General features: G+C 40.6%; 2 protein-coding genes across 4 annotated transcripts; one reads left to right on the top strand and one right to left on the bottom strand.

The window, feature by feature from the left end:
* Positions 1 to 66: 66 nt before the first annotated feature.
* gas2 (growth arrest specific 2) lies at positions 67 to 18,170 on the bottom strand. Its single transcript, XM_022756212.1, has 8 exons — positions 18,030 to 18,170; positions 13,599 to 13,760; positions 10,726 to 10,856; positions 7,556 to 7,700; positions 6,132 to 6,195; positions 5,804 to 6,014; positions 5,604 to 5,711; positions 67 to 1,573 (listed from the first exon to the last, which is right to left on the bottom strand). Exons 2-8 carry the CDS (start codon positions 13,741 to 13,743, stop codon positions 1,364 to 1,366), a joined length of 1,014 nt encoding a protein of 337 aa, XP_022611933.1. The 5' UTR covers positions 13,744 to 13,760; positions 18,030 to 18,170; the 3' UTR covers positions 67 to 1,363.
* A 656-nt stretch (positions 18,171 to 18,826) lies between these two features.
* fancf (Fanconi anemia complementation group F) lies at positions 18,827 to 20,417 on the top strand. 3 transcript variants are annotated; one of them, XM_022756303.1, is made up of 3 exons: positions 18,827 to 18,858; positions 19,129 to 19,540; positions 19,622 to 20,417. In XM_022756303.1, exons 2-3 carry the CDS (start codon positions 19,177 to 19,179, stop codon positions 20,203 to 20,205), a joined length of 948 nt encoding a protein of 315 aa, XP_022612024.1. In that variant the 5' UTR covers positions 18,827 to 18,858; positions 19,129 to 19,176; the 3' UTR covers positions 20,206 to 20,417. The 3 variants fall into 3 exon arrangements, with proteins under 3 accessions (XP_022612024.1, XP_022612022.1, XP_022612023.1); XM_022756301.1 differs by having other exon boundaries at positions 19,129 to 20,417; XM_022756302.1 differs by lacking the exon at positions 18,827 to 18,858 and adding an exon at positions 18,859 to 18,881 and having other exon boundaries at positions 19,129 to 20,417.
* Positions 20,418 to 20,644: the final 227 nt, after the last annotated feature.

Genomic DNA, 20,644 nt, shown 5'->3' with positions numbered 1-20,644 from the left:
AGCTGACCCAATAATGGTTTGTATATCATGAAAAGACAGATTTTTCAAGTTTTGAAAATTCAAGTTTTAAGAATTTATTGAAATTTTACATCTAAAAACAGACATTGGACTTACCGCACATACAGGCTTATGGGTTACATTGCATAGCCACTGATCTCATAACAGTCCCACATTCATTTTCCAAGGAGGACGTTGGAGAAATGAACACATTGGACGATAATGTTGTGAATTATGTCTCTTAACTGCAAAAATCTAAAGCTAATCTTAAACATAACTCCTCAGATTTCAATGATTGCACTGCCTCTAGAGGCCAGTAATGTATAACATAAAAGAATTGCAGAACCATAGATGATTATGGCTACTGTATTATTATCAATGAGGTTCTATTTAACTACACACTGCATCTTGTCCAAGCGATTGTCCCCATTCTTATAAAAGAAATGCTATAAAACAGGAGCTAATAATCATTAAAAAAAATATACAATGGTATAAAAATGCATTGCATAGAATTGTTATTCAATATGTAAACAATCTAAGCATTGCGTCATGTTGTTAGCCTGATAAGAAATAGATTATAAAGAAAAAGCCATTACATTTTATGCACAATGTTTGGTTTCTAGGAGAGATGTGGTAGTTTTTACAGTAATACTATACAGTGGACTGATGTGTTAATATTTGTTTCACTTGTAATGCCACAGTTAAAGTTCAATTTGAAGCTTGAGTGTGGTGTCCTACTGTAAAGAATTTAGGATAGCAATATCAGCCAAATTACAATCAATTATAAAAAACAAACACAAAAAAACAGGAAAAACAATACAATGTCTTAGTGTAAAATGTATAGTGTAAAAAAATTCTGTCTGCCAACAAATCAAGGAATCCACTCCAGGTTGCCAAGGGCTACAGACTTCCTGAAGGTCCTGGAACCTCCACCACTTACAAAAAACTGAAAACATTCTACCTACTCAAAGTGATACTGTATATTGCTTAAAATACAAATACAATGTACAGCTCCACTGGTACCCAGTTAATTCATTATATTGTCATGATTAACACATTTTTTCAAAGCTTTCATTTTGCAGTTCTGCAAAACTAGATAAAACACAACCGCAGCCAATGTTAAGGGCCTACTTGTGTGACTCCAGACTTCATCTGATCAAAAACATCCATCTGATTGAATTCTCTTTGTCTGAGAAAACAAAGCCAAGCATCACTATTACACAAGTGAGCTTTCCATGAATGCTGTTGTGTCTGTAGCTGTGTTATTTATAAAATCAGGCATATGTTAGATAGCCATGTCCATTATGGAGGAAACAACAGAAAGAAGTCCTCCTCTGTGTCCTTCTGTTAATGGCACTTTTCAGTTTCACTTTTTGCTGCGGTAGTGAGCTGCCACCACCAGGTAGCTGTCAGGGGTGAGGTCCTTGATGTTCGGGGACTTGCCGCTGACAGGGGACGTCTTGCCCTCCACCCGGGAGATTTGGAGCATGCGGCATGGGTCGTGTTTCAGCAGGTAGCTCTCAAAGGTCTCCCAACCTCCACCAACGCGCACCATCACGTGCTTGTTGTGCAGCATCTGCAGAGAGAAATAGGATTATGGTTTTGCTTCTGATGTCAAAGGAGAGCTTTGAATGGTTGTTGCTGAGCTCCCCTTTCTACAGGACTAATGTCATTTCCCTGATTGAGGCTCTGGGTTGAAGTAGACTGAACAGTTAAGCATGGCTTTGATGTCAGAGCTTGTTGATTGATGGGGAGACCTCAGACTGGTTGATGTCCCTGGAGGGAGACTTTCTCCATCTCCCACCAGCTTAATGCCTTGTTGAGCAAGCTACTGACAAAAAGACTGACAGAGACATCTCACTGTTTGATGTATGGAATTACATAGCCCAATAAACAAGATTCTAAGATGCTAATGTTAAGCAGGTATTAAGTTTACCATTCAGCTGAGACTAGAATGTCATAAAACAAAAGTATTGAACACATTCAACAAACACAAATTCTGACCTTTTGATGGCGTAAGAGGTAAAGTTATTAAGGCTCGGCCTGAGAGGGACATGAATGTTGAATGAAGCAAATTTTCTTGGCAAATCAGTCCAGTAGTTCCCATGGTGGTGCTAGAGACAAAGTGAGGGGATCACCCAAGGCCTTACAAGTCTGTAATTTCAACCCAATTTTTGACTGACAGACAAAAACATGAACCTCCTGATGCGCTTCAGGAAAAGCCAGTCATCAGCCAAGTCAGTTGGATTCATGTGGGGACCATGTCTCCATTAAATCTTATGACAGTCCAACCAGTAGTTGTTGATATATTTCAGCCTGGACAATTACAGACACTACCGTCCCTAAACGCACACCATTAGCATTTCTAACAAATATTCTGCTCATGGACATTTCATCACTAAAAAGGATCAAACCCAAAAATGATATGCTCTGTTTAACCAATGAATTAAATGCAGTATTTGTTTTTGTTTTTTTTTCATTGTTAAATCTGCAGCATTTGCTTCAAAATGATGCCCCCTGCCGCATCAGGACACATTCTCAAGGCTGGCTACCATGGCAACATTAGCCATTATAATAAAGAGAAGAAGAAATAAAAGGCTCTGGTATATTGGAAGCTCAGACACTTGCATTCCCCAGAGGCCACACGCATAAAACATGTCGGCCTCACTGTGGAGCCTTATCACCCCCTACCTCATTAAGATATCATTACACCTCCACTAAAACAAGCCTTGTTACTGAACGCCGCCAGAAGCAGAGTAAATAAGCAGGTTACTGCAAAGACCTCTGTGATGCTACATTTGTCTTTAAAAACACAATCAGTAAGAGAAGGGTTCAGACAAATACCAAACTAAATCGTAATGATAAAAAGGGTAAACTACCTCATGAGATTGTCACCTCAGTCTGGCCAGGTATGAGGCTTCCTGCCCTCCAGCACCATAACATGCAACATTTATAAGCCTCTTAAAAGAATCAATCTAGAGGGCAGTGGCAGGGCAGTGCTTCCAATCACCAGCACCAGGCCTTCAGGCTTTGTGACTGTGGATTTAATGGATCCGAGTGATGCAGAGCGGTTTCAATCATGCTGCTCTGGGACGAGACCCCTACTGAAACCGAGTCTCCCCTCAGCAACCTAGAGAAGGGCAGAGGCCCGGGGCCGAGCTGGGACAGCACCTCTCACAGACGCTGCAGCGTTAGTACTGCTCCCTTGTTGAAGCCACAACCACCTCATTTATTCCAGGAGCTGAGAAGGTCAGCCTCTCAGGCTGTACAGATTATTGTGAAGTAGAGTCTTATGTGTGCTGCATGCCACTGTTGTCCTCGCTCTGCAGCTGCATACAGACACTGGCTGGCCGTGTATTCATGCCTTTTCAGTGAGAACAGCTGCTGAGGGGTCAAATAATCGGAGGAATTTTAATTAAAGAATCTTCTCCGTGAAGAGTGTTGGCAGAGAGACAGAGGAATAGAGGTTTAACACTTGGTTTGACTTGATCAAATAATGTATCACACATACTGTAACTGTGAATAGTACACATGATGACATGGTAATACACATGTAATATTTGTGTTTTTTTTAGACTACATACTGTACAACTGCACTGAGCGGGCACTGTGAATTTCTCACCATTTGTCCTTGGTTGCTCAGCAACACAATGAAGAAGCGTTCAGTAAATGAAAAGCATAAACAATGATAAATATTCAGATTTAAATTGTTTATCATGTTCATTCCAGCGTGAAATACTTTTTATCTTACAAATTAGCGACTTACTTTCCTCACTAATATTTCAAAACAGCTTTGTTCATCCAAACCGTACAATGATTGAGATTTGATTTGGTTGAGATTTAACAGTAGCAGTTGCAATATAATGTGCTGACAGCAGAGGACATCCAAGAGTAACCTCTCTTTTGCACGTCTGCACATCCTAAACATACCGTCGGCATGAATCACATTCTTAGAGGTGTGAATCCTGGTTGTGGGTTGCCAAGTAACCAAGATCCCGAGGGGACCGGTGCTACTTCTCTAATCTGTGTTAGCCTCCATTTATCTTTCTCCAGAACCATTTTATCCCTCCACTCCGGAGTCAAGCTACATTTCCTGGGCTGATAGATTCAGTGTGATTATAAGATGTAATTAATACAACAGCCAGTATTGGGTGATGCAGCTTAGTTAAATATTTTCCGAGTAATACCTTGGTCCTCAGATCATATGGAAATGAGTGGCTTTTATTTTCCTTTTATAGCTAGTGAGCCACATTATGCTTGGCTGAAGATGGACATTGTCGGAATACCATTACCAGCAAATGAAACCTCACAGCAAAGGCGGGCTCTTCAGACACAATGGATGACTTTCATCCCAAAGCCAGCCAAGTATCAACACACTGCCATATGGTGTGTGAATGGAGAGGAGTTTGCACTGCAGTGTGAGACTTTATTGTTATCAGCCCTGTGTTCCACTGTAAAAATCTATTAATTCTGTACAACAATTAGAGTAATTCTCCACAGCTAACTTGCACATATTTTCACTCATTAAGCACTATGAACAGACTCATAGAGGTAAGTTTAATCATACAGTTCACTTCACTTTTTTTTTTGATTATTTCCATTTTGTTGGACTTCATATTTTTATAAATATAAAGAGTAGAGAGTAGCCTACTCACTGAGCACGTCCATGTCAGAGTTGAATTATTATTACTGGAGCACTGATGTGCAAGAAAGATTTTAATGTGGCATTGTGTCTGGTTGAGGTGGAGATAATTCTTTAACAATATATCATATTTCATGCTGATGATAAGGTTTGTATAAAAAATATTAATTTGTAAAGTCAAAGTTAGTAAGTACAGCTGTCAAATAAATGTAATGAAGCACAAGTAGCATAAAACTGAGGTACTTAAGTAAAGTACAAGTATCTCATAATAATTATTGAAGTACACTTAACACCATTCATAACTGTGAAAGCAGAACATTCATCAGCTGCGGTCTGTATTTCCGACAACTTCAAATAAGCAATTCAGATCTTCTAATAGTGGAACTCAGCTCCCAGTAAAGTTGTAAACCCATCCCCAGAGGGTTTTATAAAACATGCTTTTCAAGTCTGAATAATATTTTGATTCTGGTCTGCACAGATGAGAGCATAAATGACGATTTTAGTTATTGTGCTCCTGAAATACGATGTTGTTGGAATGATGATATCTGATGCTCTTTTAATGGAACCACAATCCTTTTGTTTTGTTTTTTTTCTCTGCCTGCCTGCATCTTTTATGATTTTATATATTCAATTTTTTATCTGTCTTTTTATATTTCATTTGTGTAAATAAATTAACAAGCAACCTCTCTTCAGCCTCTCAAAACAATAAAATACTGCTTATGTGTTAATCAACAAAGATTCTTCACAATCAGTACTTTTACATTTAAATTGCAAAAATTAAGGTTTTGATAGTTTTATTCTTTTCCCTGTGTTAAACTTTTAAACCAGAACTTTTACATTAAATTAATCATTTTTCCACTGTGGTATTCTTAAGTTTCATTAGGATTTGAATACTTTCCAACCAGCTGATCCTGAATACGTCTAAACATGAAGCCACGTTATAGGGTGATTAGAATACACTCACTCGGATAAAGAGCATCTTCTCCCCAACACGGTATCGACCCTGCGACTGTCTCTCCACACAGAATTTATTTGGACACCTGCAGGGCGGATCATCAGCGATATGTCTTACCTGTAACACACACAAAGATAAACTTATTACAGATGTTTCCCCTCTGATATTTAAAATAGAAACAAAATCAGGAGTGAACTGTGCTGACTTACAGCATCATCCAACAGCTTCCCTGTACTTTTCTTGCTGGAAGTCACTTTGGGAGGAGTCGGGGACGGGGAAGGAGACGGGGAAGGAGATGACGCAGGAGATGCTGGGAGGGGCTGAGCTGGAGATACAGGTAATGGAGGAGGTAGAGGTGCTTTCTCTTCTTGTTCAATCTCTTTCTCCAGTTTTATAAGGCCAGGAGGCTCCACATTGTACCTGTAATGTTATTCCATAGGTGTCAAATTAAGAAACGATACACAAGAAGTATATGGGGAAATAGTCAAATATAAACGTAAATAAATAATGAGAAAATATGAAATAGCCAGACCGTACCGTGATGCTATCCGTCCCAACTCTAAAAGACAGAGGCACACTTCGCGTGGCTGCTTGTGAAGAACTGCAGGAAGTGATAAAAGAAATGTCACTCTTGGGTATTTACAGTATATTGACATTGTACGGTATCTGTTACAAGGCAATGAATGAGAGTGAGTGGCTGTGCGATGGAGAGGACAATGGTAAGATGCAGAAAAAAAACAAGCTCATGAACTTCATGCATTCATCCCACTGCAATCCTGTTTGCACCAAATGAAAAACTATTGTTCAAACTTGGGATGTGTACAAAGGCTCAAGGTGTTTATTTTACCTTCACTGACTATATGACCAGACAGTGAGAGTGGACACAAGATGAATGATACATGTGACACACCACACCATGCATTATAGACAGAATATCCACTGCATGATAGCAAACCTGGTGTTGTTACATCTACTGCTGAACTGATAAATCCATCCAGAGAAAGAAAGGAAGCGAGAGAGAGAGAGAGAGAGAGAGAGAGAGAGAGAGAGAGAGAGAGAGAGAGAGAGAGTGAGAGAGAGAGAGAGAGAGAGACAGAGACAGAGACAGAGACAGAAGACAGACATCAGGTATTGTTTTCTAAAGTGTTTCCACAACATTTTATATCAAAATTACATGTCTGCTGCATTTGAAGGAGCGGTGCTGACAGCTTGCTGTGTGTGTAACTTGGCCTTCAGAAATTATTTGCATAGTTTAAATTGCTTAGCCATGGTCAAGCAGCCATTAGTCAGAAATTACAAGAATGTATGAATATTTTAGGTATTTCTGTCACAGGCAGGGTCACATACTGTACATCTGATCGTCAGCCCACACATATCTTGCCTGTGAACATATTAAATGACATAACGTGCAAGAAATCCTTGCAATAGCTTGGAGAGAGACAGATAACATACTGAGAGCATAAATGAGAAAGAGAGCAAAATGCCCCTGTATGAGCTGAGGAAAACATTTGCATAGTGTTGGCCTACTTTTCCTACTAACTCACACCCTTCTGTCTGTGCTCCCTTTGTTTTACTCCAGACATTTTGTGCATGAGCACAGTATTCAAGATGCACACGTCCTTATCGGCAGGTAGAGCTGCTGCCCTCACACCGCTCCCAGCAGACTGCTGCCCTTGTGAGCTTTGTGTGGAAGTCAAAGGAGCTGAAGCAGAGCCTGGAGATGTGAGTCCTCTGAACCGCAGAGGGGAGGAGAGGGAAACAGTTCAACCTGTGTGATACCCTACCTGCACAATCAGGCCATTCACAGGAAACAGAAATCTGAGTCTGATGCCCTGACAGTGGCCAGAGACAGCCAAAGGTTGACAGAGGTACAACACTCTTTGAGACCTGGATCCTGTTTGTCCTACATTCAGGTTTTCTAGTGTTGTGATGTTTATGGCAGAAAAAAAAAACAGACTCACCTAAATCCTCAGACTCAAACAGACATGTCTCTCCAACTCCAACCTCGCGACACCAGGCCAGGAAGTTAGCTGTGTTGTCCCGTGCAAAGAAAGAGCCGGAGGGGGCGCTCTGCCGACATGGTATCCTCCGATTGGGAATACGCTGCTGCGGACATAAAGGTCAGTAGATGTCCTCATGTACGCTACTCAAAAATGAACCTAAGATGGAGAGTCACTTTCATTTTTGAATAGACTCTGAACTGAACATGAGCTTTTACTTTGTCTGTGACAAAGAGAAAACAAAGGTCCACCAGGGTGACTTGTCCACCCCAACCCCCAGAGTTTCCATCACAACACAGAGTCACACACTTTATCTACACAGATTTCTTCTCCATCTGCTGAGGCTCTGGTTTCACATCAGGATCAAGGACCCTTTTTCATAGAGATCAATATGGGAGATGGCGGGTTAGAAAACCAGGGCTACTTTACCAGGCCTTCTATGATTTGGGATCAAATGACATGCTTATGGGTCTCAGCCCCCACACGGTCTGTTCGGAGAGATTTATGCGCCTTCCTGTGGTTTTATACAGGATATGTGCGTCTGTGCTATGAGAAAGGTGCAATGAGCTCATGCTGGAAATATGCAGGCTTTTGTGGGTATTTTTCTTTTCTTTCCAGGCTCTCCTTTGGACTTTTTTTCTGGGATCCTTTCTGTTGTTGAATTACTTTGCATTCCTGGTGAAATAATCTCAACCACATTGGCAGTGCGGTTTGATCTAACAATCAAGAATGACATGTTATTATTTCTGGGGTGCCTCGCTGAATTATACCTGCACCTTTATGTGTGTAATGATTGCACAGAGGGTAAAGAACTTTTGGAAGACATTATGTTTAAATGGACGGGAAATAATAATGAGAATGAGGAAGTACTTTGCTCGAAAATCACGTCATTTTCTTTCAGTCAAGAAGAAAAACTTTATTATTTATGTGCACCTGCAGCATAATCTCAATTCCTCTACCCTCACAGCTGTACAGGCATTTCTTTAAAGGACTAGTTCAACATTTTGGGGGAATATTACTTGGATTTTATAACAACTACACAGAACCATGATAGCTTTTCCCCTTTTTCTCCATGGAGCCAGCAGAGAGATTTTATATTGGTATCATGTAATAAGGCTTTAAATTTGTGTGTTTCAATGTCTGTGTGACAATAGTTAGTGGCAACAGTTGATGAGATGGTTGTATTGAACATTGCACATGGCAGTAATATGACAAGAAAGAAATATAATCTTCATTCATCTGTAGTTCATGTTGATTGATGTGAAGACGTAGGAAGATGAGCAGGAAACAGCGCGCTTTATCCTGTCCCTCTGCTGGAATCACTTATTCCCACTCCACACACCACATCCACTTATAATGGGAGTTGAACACAGATGGATTTTCTCTTTAAAGTGGTGAAATGTAAACAGTAAACAGCTACAGCCAGAAAGAACCACGACAAAGCAACAGTTGTTTGACGTGAATTGTAAACCTGACGAGTCATAAGGTGAGGTACAGTACAGTGTATCAGGCATGAAGAGCAATATTAATCTTTCACAGCTCATTAAAGTGAAAGCACTTAAGGCAAGGTCTATAAAGCGATAACATGGACAAACAGCAATAAATCACGCTCACTATAAAACATCATAACGTGGCTTTGTTTGATTTTGAAGTCGCTTATCTGTCTGATCACTCCTCTGCTCTCTGTTGGCTTCCGTCATCAATAGGCTCCTCTATTTCAGCAGCTCCTCTGTCATCCCACGGTCATTGACCTCAAGTATTTCCTCACATCTGTGCTGCTGCTGCACTCACACTGAGATCAGGAGACCCGCCGTCATCAGCGCAGTAATGCCTCAGTGCAAACATCAACAACTTTCACTAAAGAGCCAACTGCCTCTTTGAACAGAAACATGAACTAATCAAACATATGATCCCACTGAGCAACAGACGTCAGCTCAATGTGTAAGTAGATATCTATAGTAACTGCAGATATTGAACAACATGCAATTCACACCTGCAAGATCATGACTTTGTCATATTAGAGATTATGACAATTTTTATTTTCATCTTGAAACTGGCATGAAGCCAAATGTTAGTCTTGAAGAAAACAAACCGAGCTAAAAATTTTTTTTGCAGGGTTGATCAATGCAAATCTCAACAGGATGTTTCTATTGACATTTACACAGGTAGAAATATATGTGAAGACCTCAGAATTGCCCTGCAGTAGCCCTGAAGCTGATACAGTCGAAGGATTTGTGCCCCAGTTGTTTGTAAAATATACATTTGCACTGATTGCTTGGGTTAAATTACAGATAACCACATAAAGTTATCCTTTAATCTTTTCAATTCCATAAACCCTCACTCACGACTCATGACTAGCTCTGCCAATTCTCACAGGGGATGTGGGGCCCCGTCAGTTAATGTGTCCTTGCCAGCCTCACTTTCTCATTTCTGCCCTGCTGAACGCTGCCGGCCCCCATCCCCCATCCCCCACCCCACCTTTGTGCTTTGCTTTCTGAAATTGTGGAGGCCCTTGCAAAACAGGGATTCATAGTCAGAGCTGCCAAAACCAATCAACAAGTAAGATGTGAGACACACGGTGGAAAACAAATGCTATTTATAATTTTTAAGTTTTGCCATCCAGAGGTCATGATATTGACATTTCTTTGAGATGAATATAGTTTATATTGATCTTGTTGAGGGAAACCTGGGGTACAGCTGTTTTCTGTCTCAGTGATAGTAAATAAAACTTCGATACTGTTGCCTTTAAACCATCCTTTCGAAATAAGTAAAAAATACACGGGATTTCAGTGGTTACTTTATGTGGCAATACCAAAAAATGATTCTAAATATGGATTTGAGTTAATAACATTCACAAAAACAGTATTTCTTATGTCTGGATTTCACATCTTTTATAATCAAGCGGTAGAGTTGTTAAAATAGCTGAGACTAAAGTGATTGTCAGTCAGTCTGATTCAATCATTGAATACTGCCAGACTGATGTTTTCCCTCTCAGAAACAATTTTCTGTCAAATCATTCAAGCTGAAAGTTAGTTTAGGAACACTTTCAGCCAAGATTTGGCTTCTAGATTAGTGTTTTCACTGTATCTGTTATCATGCCAGACTACTGTAATCCTCAGGTTTCTCTGTACCTTGCTGTTGCCAATGGCAGACAGGTCTCCATTACTTTGCCTGAACTTCTCCTGTAGCGTCTCAGCCAGCTGGCACAACAGGAAACCATTGTCTAAGCGATCCATGAAGCTCTCAGCGGTGATTTCCAGACCTGACCAGGGGACACATAAAGAAAGCAGAGTCCAGCACCATACATTCATCATAAAAGTGCTCATTTAAAATATATACTGTATAAGGAAATAAAATCTAATCTCCAGTCCATTCCCAGTTGGAGCTGAACCTGATGCGATGTTGTTGACTCTCAAGAAACTGCTTGGCTGATTGGGCTTGGCTTGCACTGCCGGGTTTATGCAGCTCTGCAGAAGCCAAATGTTCAAATTTTATGACATAATTTGGGGGAATCTGGGGGGATTTTCTGGGAAAACACCACGGGGTGGTAATGACAGCCACATATGAAAAGGTAGCATCTGATCGTGCACAGTAATGCTTCATTGCCCTGCACAGTTGCAGAGATGGATTGGTGATCAACATGTGGTGTCCAGTTGACTGACTTCCAGAGGACCATTCTTTCTTAGTTAGATCATTGTGAAATAGGAGGTGGTGGCAGGGGGGTGTCTGTGGAAAGAAACTGGAGAGATTTTTTTTTTTTTTATCCCTTTTCTGTTTCTTATAGGAGGAGGGGTCTGGGGGTTCGATGTTTAATGAGTTCCAAATGTTGTAAATGAGCCCAGAAAAGAGAGATTGAAATCTTGAGAAACACTCAGTGAGCTCCCGTCTTATACGCTCATTCTCTCCCTCACTCCTCGCTGTTTGAGGAAAATATATTCCAGAGGGCTCTCTGGGAAATATTCTAACTCATATACTCAGTCCTATAAATTGCTCAGTTCCTCCAACCAGCCTCCCTTCTCAACAACAATATGACTCATCAGTATAACCAAGCATCCACCTCCTACTCAATCAGTGGACTCATCCTCATACCACACCGCTCCTCCCACCTGAAACTGTAAACCCTGCTCTGCATAAAAAGACTTTAAAGGTACTGAGCATGGCTTTAACCAACAAACTGGTTCAATGCTGTGTATTTACAGGTGACACACTGGTGCTTGTGCTTCTGAAGCCTTTATATCCTTGATCCCTCACCACATCAGACCAGAGGTTTCTGGCTTAGCTGGTTCCAGTGCAAATACACAGAGCGCCAGAGGTAGAAAAAAAAAGAAAAAAAGAAGATACTGAAGTTGTTTTAAGTTGCTCGCACAAAGTCAGGAGTCAGTTTCAGGGACTTAATTGGCTTCAAGTCCATTAGGCAAATGTCAGTTTGACCGTATAAAGTCTACAGGATTTCCAATAACTCTCAGTTTTTGGGGGAACAATCTTAAACCATGTTAATTGCAGCCATACATGCTTCAAAAAGAAAAATCTCAAATAATGAGGCAGCAGACTGCTTCTCCACAGTCTAACAAATCTTAAAATGCTGACAAACACGCATTTTACCTCTTGGAAATTTTGCAAACAATCGCTTAATTCTTACATTGTCACCTACTCTGCTCGAGCAATTCCGAGAATTTGTGTTTTGCTAACAAGAACATTTTTGTGTTGACACTGGCGGGTCTGTGGTGCCACAGTTAAACCTCCCAATCAGCATCTTTTAGAGCAGTGGGCCAAACCTTTTTTGTGTTTTGAACTTTTGTGTTAACCGCTAACACAAAGCAACGGCTACTTGTTACCTCCATCACAGGGTGGATGCCCTACGAGTTGCAAGTAGTTCAGTCACAGAGAGAATTTCCATTCACAGACTTTTTGTTTCAATTGACTCATATTAGATGCATTAAGAAGACTCATATTGGTACATTAGTACATTGAGTTTGAAGGTTTGTTATCAACCTTATAAATGGTAGTTTGACAAAAAATTCTTAGCACAAGGTTCCATATATAGTATATAACTCAAAAATAATCAACGACTAGAGAAATGTCAAAAAAATAGATATAATTTTGTGTAACAGAATTTAGTTTTTTACTTATTTACTACCCTAGAAATCATCTCATGACCCCTTAGAGTCATCTCGAGAACCTTTGTGGAAGTCCTGACCCCCAGTTTGAGAACCAGGCTATGGAAAAAAGTCTGAACCACCCTAAGTCTCTCGTGTGTTAACCTGAAATGCAACTTTCTTCAAACATGCCCAAGAGTTGATTTGTGCTAAACTGGAGTCACTAAATTCAGGTCAGACCGACAGACTGCTTCATGTAGATTTATTATACAACAGCAACGACGCACAAAGCTTCTGCTGATGCTCGCTCCGCTGCTTAATCTCCACCACTGGCTGTGCATTTCTCAAGCACTGTTAATGATCCCCATTATTCAATTATGGCAAATCTATGGGAGCGTGTGTAACATAGAAACAGGTTCACACACTCTGCCGCTTTCAAATAGTTTGTAATGAGATTCAGATTGATTCCAGTCCCCTGCACAGGGGTTTACATCAGCAATACCAGTTCAATTACTATATATAAGAATAAGAAATAAGACAATGTGCAGGACTTTTCAAAGCCAAGCTATTTTCTAAGAGAATGATTTGAATGAATCAGCAACAACACCAGATAAAAAATCCTCATTTTGCTGCCCTGAGGATTTATAATGCAAAAATATGAACTACAACTGTTTGATTTGTATGTGAATTTGTGAAATTCTTCAAATCCAACTGTATATGACTATAACAAACACCAACAGATTAAAGTTAACATTTCAAGAAGATGTAGACCTGTTCTGGCTGTGTAAATTAGCTATACACTGTATTACTAATCGGTTTATGGCATGTAAACTATCACATAACTCTGATGCTGACCTATCCTCAAAGTCAGATTGGCCTTTCTTTTAATGTGCTGGAGTGTTGCTTACCGAGAATGTTAGTGAGCCACAGGGCCAGGTCCTCCTTCATGGGCAGCAGGCTGGCTTCATGTCGACTGGCCAGCCACTGGTGGTACTGCTGCATGTCTGTGAGGCCGGGGCCACTGGGCTGTTTGGGGCTCAGGGAGCTGCACATGGTTCCCTATTGACAGCCTGAGAAGAGAAAGGAGAGGAGGAAGACAAGACACACAGAGTTTCCTACAATGTGAACCTTCAATGTGATTTGAAAGGAACCCCGGAGACTTTACATGCATGTAAATCTATATTGATATAACCGTGCAGAGCGACTGTGCCACAGAGGTGTTGATTCAGCTCCATGGAATATTTTTGGGCCAGATTTTGTTGTTGTGTTGGTTTGAATTACTTAACACAGGGTTTGTCCCCTCCTTTTTTTATGTATATGTTGGAGTATATACTATGTGTATGTAAGCACTGAGATGTATAGTATTCAAATATAGCATGTAGTTATGTAGATACTTTATATAATTTGCTCTTTAGGAAGCAGTGGCTGTGACATCTACACTTAGTTACTTTGCAGAATAAAATACAAAACCTACAACGAGCTATATATATATATATATATATATAATGTGATGTGACAGACTAAACTACACAACAGCATGTAAAGTCAGTAAACTAGCTCAACCACAAGCAGCATTAAAAAGCTGCTTACACAGTAAGGCGTCAGTGATAATGATACATTAATATATGATGAAATAAACACATCTCAATAAAATAGCCTTGGCATTGGTCATTTTACTGCACAATGTGTAAGACTTTAAGGACAATTAGCTAATAATACTTCTGTGCTTTTTCTTTTGAATGCAGGACTTGTAATACTTGTAAGAGAATAGAATAATATTTCTACTTCTGATCTAATTAATAATCAGAATGAATCCATATGACAATATTCTTCAAATACAGCTGACATTTAGTCCCATTCTTTCCAAAAGGAGCAGAGGAGGACCAGATGGATATAAGAGAAGAGAGATCTGAGTGCTTTTGTCCTCTTGGCCAGATCCTGGTGTGGTTTACAGTTCACCTGATGACATGAGACGCTCTCATGGACCCTGACAGCACAGTTCCTGTCCGCCTCCTCACTGGACAAGAGAAACCTTTTATACCACACATCCAGAATCATACAGTAGGACTCTTATTCAACAAACACCAGACACAAACAAAGAGCTCCTTCACATGACTCTGCCATCTTTGATACAGACAATCATACAGTCCAAATCAATCCATTACAGTCAACACTGCAGCAGGCCTTAAATTACGACCTGGTGGAAGAGACTACAACTGACATAAATATTCAAGAGCAATATTTAACAGCTACTTAATGCCTGTAAAGTGAAGTCATTGAGTAAATGAGACATTTCTCACAGTCTTTTCCAATACCCTGCTACAGTATGCCAAGTGTTCCCTGTATGAGCTTTAATGTGAAAATCTTTCACATTTGAGTCCAGTGTCACTCCATTTGCTGCTGAGACGAGTGAGTGATTGAAAAAAATAACTGGGCACCAGATGTAAGACCTGAGCAGCGTAACAACACACATCAACAGCTCAGCAGTTAATATTCACAGTTTAAAAGCACGGCTGCTGTGATTACTGTGTCTCCAAAAAGTACACTCTGGTATGGAAAGACTTTGAGATGCAGAGAGGTGAAAAATTCAAGGCTTGACGGCAGCATCATAGGAATACTGAGGAACTTTTGTTTTTACTCAAGGCCTGCATTACTTCAAAGGCTGCTGTGGTCATCTAATCAAGGGATTTTATTTTAAGATATAAGGAGATGAAGACAGCATAAAATGGACAAAGACTCTTTCAGAATTTTTAAGATGTGGCTCTTTTTAAAAGTTGATAATGCTCCAGGTTGCAGCCTTAACTTTTTCCTATTGTTACAGATTGTTGAAGAGCATAGATGACAGACAGATGATATGATGATATTATGTTGTACTGTATCCATCCTGTATGTTTGTCACTGCTACATTCTATGTTCAGGCCACATTAAAGAAACAAAAAGTGGAAGTGAAATTTATTTGTCACATTTAAACAACGTTACCTCCAGCCTGGGCACAAACAAGAACACCTTACATTCCACCATGGTAGGCAAATAGCATCAGGATATTTAATGCAAATTACAAGAAGAGCTTATGTAAACAAGAGAGCAATGCTGCCATGAACAATTAGTTCATAGTGTGTGATAGCTGAAAATTTCCTTTGAATACCGAGGGAGTGCAACACAATGTGAGGAATCTGACCTTTAAAGCTGTGTAACATTTCAAGGTCCCACTGGAGTTGGCTGTAACCAAATCACACAGTGGTGCAACACTGGACATCAGGACCTTGATGTCGGACCGAGGTCGTCTTATCTTCCTGAAGACATGAGCTCCTCGTTGCGTACACACACTAAACTCCGGAGCTCAGCACTCACACACAGGTGCTACATTCCCATGTCCACTGTGGTGCAGGCTGACGGACAGAACAAGGGCACTGGGACAAATTCTCATGTCTCAAAGTACAAAACCCATTCACACAAACCCATTCACTGCTGCTATGTGTAAATAAAAACATGGGTATTTGACATAGCTGTTGATGGGCAACTATTTTCTAGCCCAGAGAAGATGTTATCTTAAATATCTTTCGCTCATTATTTTTAATACACTGTATATTTTAAATATCTTCAGTGTCTGATGAAAGCCATGTTTGTGATTTAGAATTTTGCAGATAAACTGAAGGAGCCTGCTCCTTTAAGGGTTGAGAAAATTCTACTTCTTGAGCTAAAAATATGATTTAAAACAATGCATTGTCCCCATATTTGCTGTTGAGCTGACTCAATTTTAGGGACTTGATCTTTTATCTTGATGTAATAGTAAGTCTTAGTTCAAAAGATTGTATTCTCCTCCGCAGGACCATGACCAAACATCCTGTGGGTTTCCCCTACATTTTCCCAGGAAAGAGTCCTTAGAGAAACAACCAGCTGTTATTGAACATACCTGGTTCCTCTCATCACACCGTAGCCTGACCTCTTCAACTTCAGACCAAAAGCACAGCCAGAACCACCAGGCTTTATGCTGCATGTACCCTTTGCTGAACTTGCTGCTTCATCTATCTATGTGTGATTTTCAGAATCCAGCTCAGAATTTGACTTTAGAGATGGGATTAGAATCAGAAACAAATAACCTTTATGGCTCAGAGATATTCAAATATACAGGGATATCTAAATATACATTTTCTCAGCTCGAGAGGCCTCATGACTTCAGTAAAGCCGTCATAACATGCCACAGTTGGTTGCAGATTGCTTCAGGAAAGGCATATGGATGGGAATTTTGACTGCTGAATCACATCAATTAGAAATAACAAGAGTGGCTCTGTCCTCGTAAGCCTCGCCGCTCTTCATTCCTTTCTCCTATACAACAGTAAACTGATCCGGAGGCTGATTTGTCCATTTAAACAGGGGAACTCAGCATGTTTCTACTGCAGATAAATACTGTGAGTGAGTGTAGCATTCAGGTAACAGATCGTATCAGCAGCTTTACAATGTCTCCAGCAGAAAATGTCAATAAAAAGCAGAATATTCTGCTGTATGATCTCACACAAGAAAACATAAATAAACAGCACAAAGCTTGTAATAATATCATATCATACATATATATCATATATAATATCACCCTGCTTTTGTCCATTAGTGCCCACATGGAGTGTCATAAATCCTCAGATGTTGTACTGCACTTTTAAAAAAATCTAACAGGCTGTCTCAGGCCATCAGTTGACCCCTGAACCATCAAAAAACAACATTCAAGGAATGTGATACACATATATTGCTCACAATGCGATACTCACATTTGTTGATATATCTGAACTTAGAGCCATAACTTGGTTTTGGACTGTGTTGCATTGGCCTATTAAAACCCTGGGCGGCACATTTCATTTACAACTACAATAAGGTTTTAAGGCTGTCTCCTCCTTTACAACTGTCACAAATAAAAAACAACCACAACAGACATTTCACCACTCTGGAAATAAGATCAAGGGAGGATGCCTGATGAGTTATGACTGAAATCCAGCTGAGCACACTCTAATTAAACCAATGAAATGACTGAGAGCTGCAATTGTAGAAAATATGCCAGAGTCTGGGTAATTAAATACACCTGGAATTAATTTTGAGAGAAATACAATAACAAAAACTTTACAGCTTTACATTAATTGTCAAGAAGTAAGAATTTTTCTGAGCCCCAACTTTTAAACAAGCAACAGAAGATGGCATTATTCTGGTAGAAGAGCTAATGACTGCAAGTTACACCCCCAAACCTAAAAAAGAATATGCTTACAGACATTCAAAAGTCTGGCATTCATTTGGCAGTAAGAAAGCAGCGAAAATGTCTTGCATGAGTCCACAAAAAGCTTCATATCTGTGCTCACCCTGAGGGTTCAGCTCGTTGGTGCGCACCTTCCTCTCACTCGTCCTCTGAACTGCTGGATCCCACTTTTCATGCTTTTCACAGCGGTGCATCGATCTACAGGTTAGGCTCCAAAACACTGAGCCAATGTGGACCGGGGAGGTCTTTCTCACTGCGCATTTGCACAAGGATCTGCCCGCACACAGACACATATATACACTCACAGCAAGCTGCTGCTGCTGTTGCTGCTGCTGATGGGAGGGAAGTTTGATCCTGCTGGCAGTGCCTCCCTCTTCTCTACTCTTTGTGTTGCCTCAATATGACATATCTGGGCTGAATTCAGCAGGTTACTCCGTGAAATTCAATTCACGTTGATTTAATGGATTTTCTCTTTTTTTTTCTCTATATGTGCCCATGTACTTTGATCCAAATGGCAGACCTTAACTGTGTCAAATTTGGTACATTTATACTTGTGAGTGCTACATTTTTATTTTTAGTTAAATGTTGAGTAATTCACGGCCATTATCATGACGCAGACAATCACAAATATATAAATGCTGCATTGCTATGTTCACAGAAATGCACGAATAGATTCTTATCATACAGGTTAGATACTTCTTTACAGTAGCATTGCCCATATATTGTAGATCATTTAAGTGAAAAGTCTGTGTGTGTTAAAAATGTGTGTATACTGAGTTCGTTTAGCTTCCTACCTCTTCTGTAGTCTGGCAATTATAGGCTTTTATTTTGAAGGAAAACAGCTGTTGAAGCTTTGGATGCACTGACGCATGCGCAGTGTTAAAAGCGACAAAACGGGCGGCGGGACAAGAGTAAAGCGAAAAAGAAGACAAGTGAGTTCAACAACAGCAGACATGTTTATTTCCACTAAACAGTCCTTTGTTAATGTTTCATATTCACTTTTGTGTGTAACACTAGCTGTTCGCTGGATGTTGTTTTGAAACGTGGCTCGGGAAGACCTGTTTAACGTTAGCTGCACTTTGTTGACTTGACTTGCTAACTAACCTATAGCTAGCTCGATAGCTCCATAAAGTTAGTTATATCAGTTTCTCGGCGGTGTGGGTGGTTTGGGTGAACATTTAGGTTTTGTCTGTCCTCCACAGTGGCTGTCCACGGCTAAGAGGCTGAACTCTGAACGCAGAGAGCGCCACATGGAGGCGGTGCTGAAAAACTTGGCAAGCACGGTGGAGCTGCTGGCCGTGGCGGCGCACAGCGGTGTGGTGGAGCAGTGGGATAAACAAACCCTGTCCAGAGCTTTCCACTGGGCCCGGTATTGCGAACACCTCTTTTCCAGGTTTCACAATAACTCAGCGGTAAGGAGGATTATGGAGAAGCAGCTCCAGCTCACAAATCAAAGTTTGCAAGCTGCCATCCCTGGATACACTGAAGTCTCCTTCTCGGACCTACCCCGGTGCCAACACCACTTGCTCCTTGGACTGTTAAACAACCCTAAGCTGCCCAGCTCCATCATGAGGATACTCTTTGACAGCAAGAGTCCTGCAGACACCAAGCACAGTGAGTATCCGGATGTTACCGGCCTCTGCAGCCACATGATCCAGTGCAAATCTGCATGTAAAGTCTTGAATCCTCTCACAGACCCGTCAGCTGTTGGTGCTGATGCTGAGGTGCAGGGGGTGATGCTGATGGAAAAGCTGGGTGCTTTGATGAGCCAAAGCAGTGAAGCCTGCAGGACAGAGCACTTTTTAGACTCTGTCCTCCAGGGATGTGAAAGAGCAGCAGAACATTTCTGTCGGGTCATTGCTGCAGCTCTGCTGACAACGGAAAACTCGGCCGCACAAACTGCTTTGCAGGATTTTCTCATGGACTGGCTGCAGAAAAAACACATGCTGAAGCACATGTGTTCTGCACTGCCTACTGCACTTCTTATGGACCTGGCCAAAGAACACCTGAAATTTAGAGATGCATACTATGATGTACTGAAAAAGTGGGCCTCTGATATGGAGTACAGCATAAGTGAGGGTGAATGGGTTCAAACCAGCACAAACCCCACAGTGTCCTTCCAGAAACTGACTGAGCACTTTCAGGCCTTGTTTGAGACTTGTCCCTCTTTGAGGGATGATGTGGAGAAAGAGCTGAATGCTTTGAAGATTTCTGATGGAGATTTTGATGTTAGAGGTCTGAGTGTGTGGGGAGACCTGCTGTCAGTATTAAACCGGTGACTGTCAGTCTTGGGGTCTTTGTAGAACTGGAAAATGGCCAAATGTATATGTCTATTTATATCTTGATGCAGTGTTTGACTAGTTTGTCTCTAGCACTGATTTTTCAAAAAAAAGTATAATTTTGGTTACAGTACCAAAGCTCAGGTATCACATCGACATCAAAACATTTCAAATGGTACCTATGCCTGTGTATGACATCCTTAATCTGTGAAATACACGTGAAAAACATACTGCTCTTGAATCTTGTCCAGTTTCTGTTCCATTTTAATATTTGACCCCTAATGCCACATGCTGCTTTTTCGACATATAATTGTACGCAGTCTAACACAAACATTAACACAACATATTGGATAAATTTTCAGTATCGCATTTGTGCATCTGACAAGCCCGGAGATACACTGCACTAGCGTGATTCTCACAGTATAAATACTTTTTATAA

Source organism: Seriola dumerili, unplaced genomic scaffold (genome assembly GCF_002260705.1).
Source record: "Seriola dumerili isolate Sdu_G_001 unplaced genomic scaffold, Sdu_1.0 BDQW01000242.1, whole genome shotgun sequence".
NCBI classification, from domain to species: Eukaryota; Metazoa; Chordata; class Actinopteri; order Carangiformes; family Carangidae; genus Seriola; species Seriola dumerili.
Note: the sequence above shows the minus strand (reverse complement) of the source record. Positions and strands in the feature narration are given on the sequence as shown.